Raw genomic sequence first — 4420 nt, 5'->3', positions numbered from 1 at the left:
TTTTTTGTTAGTTTTTTCTTTTACAAGTTAATTGGTGTGATATTAGCAGCGCGATCTACCTGCCTGGTAGATCAGCCTGTCTGGTCTTTATTACATATCCTGGTGCGTAGACATAGACTTTCATCTTGAGGGTGTAAGATGTATCCTTATCTACACATGTTTGAACGCAACAGAGTTTTTAACCACCGAAAAATCAAAGTTCGGATATCTGTTTATCGATCTCACGCCTTGTAAACCATGCGTTCAAATGTACGTTTGAAGTAGGTCTGATATAAGTCTCACATTGGAAAAATTAAAGAGATCTATTCTCTTGTTTGCATTAGGTATACCTCATAAATGCCTGTGTGTGTGTGTGTTTTAAACATGACAACATTCTGAGTTAATAAAGATATAAAATTTAACTAAAATGAAGTAAAAATTAAACAAATTTTCCTACAGCATAGACTGCCTTGTTAAAAACAATCACCCCTGATCCGCCCTATTTATTACACTTTGTTGTTATTGTCTTTCCTCTATCTATCTAAGAGTATCCTAAACCTCTGTGAAATCACAACCACCAGATCTACATTATTATTAACATTCCTGTTTTTCTTACCTAACCAGATGTTTGTCGTTAAAAAGGGTCAGTAGATTTCACACCCTTTGACCAGTCACTGAACTTTTGCCTAAACTTTGACAAAGTTCACACTCACAGGTGCATGCCATAAATAGGCCTAGATACAATTGAGATACTTTGATCACTGAACATATCAGAAAAATTATCCGTTTTGATGACTGAACTGTTTACTCGACACACAACACCAAAGTTCACAATGCCACAACCCTCAAAAACTCATTAGATTGCAAATGAGTTGCAAACCCAGAAACAGGCTTCGATGTTTTACGACCTTTTGAAATACATTACGCTGATATGGACGCGCCATTCTCGTTTCGATACACTACGTGAGACGAAATATTTACATTTCGTACCGTGTTGTAAAAACCTTAGGCGTTTAACTACGTATGTCTGTTTTAATTGATAGATAACACGCCACAAGTGTTACAGATGGAAAATCAAAGAGACTCCCCAAAACATTATCTTTCATTCCAGTTAGATATTTGTGCGAGCATTCATGTGTGTTTTAACTCTTATACCATACCACAAGTTAAGCTTGACAAAAACCAAAGAGTAATAAAGGAATTACTAAATTAAGTGTGAATAACTAAAATAAAATAAAACAAAACAAAACAAAACACCATTTTCTAGTGATTTATATGTGATTGTTTAGAAGAAAACTTGTATATACTACCCTAATTTTAAAGTGAAAAGCTTTAGGATGAATGCTGAATTTCATCAATTAAGAAATGATATAGATTTATTAAAAACAACTGTTTTTAATGTAAAACATTATTTTGCTTAATTCTTTTTTACCATACATTTAAATCTATCTTTGATAGATGTCTCTCCTATGGCGTTAGGGGAGGGCTGTAGGTGTGGCCTGACCTACGCGCTCCTGAGCTCATTCCGAGTTTTGACAGCAGTGTGTGAGGATGTATCAGCGTAAGATACACGGTGTATTTTTTCTTTTGTTTAACTTGTGACAAACTAAAACTAGTTTTTAAATTGTTATGATAGACTACAACATAGATTTTGACAAGTATCTTAACCTGTCGCTTAACGTTTTTTATTTTCTAACTGGTAACAAGCTCTAACTTTTAAAATTGTACAGAGAAAAATTTACGTATTGTTTAACGATCGTATCTGGAAGGACATTTTTTGTTTTAGATCACGATGAGATAAGTCAATGTTTTTATTTTATTTTCTAACTTGTAACAAACTCTCAAACTTTTAAATTGTAATGTTACAATATTTTGACTGCCACATACTGTTTAACGCATGTGTCTGATACATTTTGTTTTAGATAGATGGTCAGCATTTTTCTTTTATTTTCTAACTTGTAACAAACACTAACTAGTTTTTAAATTAACAACACTTAAATATTCGTCTTGACCCATTTTTAAGGCTGATTTATACTTCTGCGTCGAAACTACACCGTAGCTACGTCGTAGGTTGTGCGTAGCACGCATAGCCTACTGCGCAGCCTGACGTGCACCTCTCCAGAAATGTAACAGCGCGTCAATTCTATGCCGACCACAAGTGCTGTGATTGGTCTGCAAGAACCCCTCCTTCCATATGTACTTAAGTTTTGTGTGTGTTTGTGCACTTTTATATATTTTAATGTTACACCTTCTTATATAAAATAAAACAAAGCAAAGAACAAGTGTCTTATCATTATACTACATAGCATTATACATCAGTAGTTGTCCGCAATAAACAATGTTGATCTGCCGTGGTGCAAGTCCTGCAGATTGAAAGAATGCCATCATCTCCTGTTCCGTTGTTGTCTCCTTTTTGTAGTTTTAAATAATGATTAAATGATTTGATATTTATTTGCCACTGTCACGGCTATAATACTTCTCCGACGAGTCGCTTCTTCTTCGGCTTTTGCCGTGGTATTGCGGGTTACACCAGCAACATGCCCATGGACACTGCTGACTCTTTTCTGGAAAGTCAATGTCATTACATTGTTTATATACTGCGTATGTTTGATGATTTTCTTGAAATGTGTGTGTGTAAAAACTTTAATAAAAACTTATCCCGTTTAATAATCATACCATGTTTCATAATTGAAAGTTTAAAGCACATAGTTTTGAACAGTTTCAACTGACCCCACACAAAAACACATTCCCAAACAATCATACATTCCATGGGATCGCTGGGGTGGATAAACAGATGACCGGTTAGATGGGTGGGGGGGTGTACAGAAACAGGTGTCCAAACAGGTGTCTATTTATGGTAGGAAGGAAGGGGGTTTTTATGACCCCTCATCAATCAAATTTTGTCATATAGTTGACTATGCATTTGTTTTAGCTGAAGACTCCTCTCTGGATGCGGTCAGCAAAACACTGTAAGTTCGCACTAATCCTCAAGTGTGTGTTTTTCACATGAAAACATGATCAAATACAGCATAAGGAAATTAAATGAAAGTTGTTCTTGAGAGAGTGTTTAAACTAAAACTGTGATCTACTTTTAGGACATCTTTCGCTATTTTTCTGTTACATGTACATCCATTACATTTAAAACACTTAACGTTACACATTACAAGTCGTGGCTGTCATGGATGCACTATTTTCTCTGTACCTGTCTCTAAACTTGACTTCAGTAAATAAACCACAGTTATTTTAAGTGAAAGTCCAGATGATTCCAACCATTTTAGTTATTCATTGTGTTTTAGATTTGATCCAGAAAACAGGCACCAATACAACAGTTCATTGTCATGTTTGTCTTAATCATTTGTTTTTTAAGAAAACGTGGTAAGCAGTTTTTTGTCTCTCAACAGCAGAATACCAAAATTGTTTAACATCTCTGAATTTGTCACAACTGTAAATCAAGTCTAGTCAAGTAACCTTTATTTATATAGCGCTTTTAACAATACAGATTGTGTCAAAGCAACTGTACAGCATTAATTAGGAAAATAGTGTCAATAATGCAAAGTGACAATAGTAAACACTCATTTTCAGTTAAAGGCAGTTCATCATTGAATTCAGTGATGTCATCATCCAGCTTAGTTCAGTTTAAATAGTATCTGTGCAATCATTTGCAATCAAGTCAACGATATCGCTGGAAATGAAGTGTCCCCAACTAAGCAAGCCAGAGGCGACAGCGGCAAGGAACCAAAACTCCATCGGTGACAGAATGGAGAAAAAACCTTGGGAGAAACCAGTCTCAGTCGGGGGGCCAGTAAATGCTTGTTTAGCTTAAATATTAGTTTTAGTCTTTAGTTATTTACTAAGGTGCCGGGCATGATGCTTATATATAATGATTATGTTACGATTATGATATGAGATACAGGTTCCGGGTGCCTGTAAGCAGTGAAAACTCGAAAGGAAATGCGACAGAGACAAGAGTGTTACTCAAACAGTCCTCTTTTAATAAAAGATTTTCTTTTATATTTTAATAAAATATTGCATTGAATGTCACTAAGAGTCAGATTCGTTAACAGTGTTCATAAATACTTTGAAATGAATATAAACATACAAATCTTTATAGTGACAGTAAGTCAATTTAATATAGCCTAACAACACATACACAAATGCTTGTTCTAACTCTTTCACACACCAGACCAAGCCCTGGTAAGTATACCTAAAATTGCTAGATATCTTGCTTTTATCCACATGTTTAACGGCACTACTGTTCTAGACCTCGTCACACCATTGTGAGATATAAACTATGAAACCAGAAGAATTTTTTATGTTTCCATGAATTTGTTTGAATTTGTTTACCGCATTTCACTATTCTTTAATGTATTTTCATGTGTAACTGTAATTGTTTTCCTTACGCATGGTCCAGAGCATTCTTGGCCGATAAGGCAGCATATTT

At 34.9% G+C, this 4420-nt stretch overlaps 1 protein-coding gene across 1 annotated transcript in view; it reads right to left on the bottom strand.

The window, feature by feature from the left end:
• Positions 1–221: 221 nt before the first annotated feature.
• Positions 222–4420, bottom strand: part of LOC107571840 (myosin heavy chain, fast skeletal muscle-like) — a gene marked incomplete at its 5' end in the record, with an annotated part of 7108 nt that continues 2909 nt past the window's right edge. The window contains one exon of the mRNA XM_016258230.1: positions 222–266. Coding sequence (XP_016113716.1) covers positions 222–266 — 45 coding nt within the window. The remainder of the gene's footprint in view (positions 267–4420) is intronic.

The sequence above is a fragment of the Sinocyclocheilus grahami genome, unplaced genomic scaffold (assembly GCF_001515645.1).
Source record: "Sinocyclocheilus grahami isolate Dianchi unplaced genomic scaffold, SAMN03320097.WGS_v1.1 scaffold1659.1, whole genome shotgun sequence".
NCBI classification, from domain to species: Eukaryota; Metazoa; Chordata; class Actinopteri; order Cypriniformes; family Cyprinidae; genus Sinocyclocheilus; species Sinocyclocheilus grahami.
The sequence above is the reverse complement of the archived record's forward strand: the minus strand, read 5'-3'. Positions and strand labels throughout refer to the sequence as shown.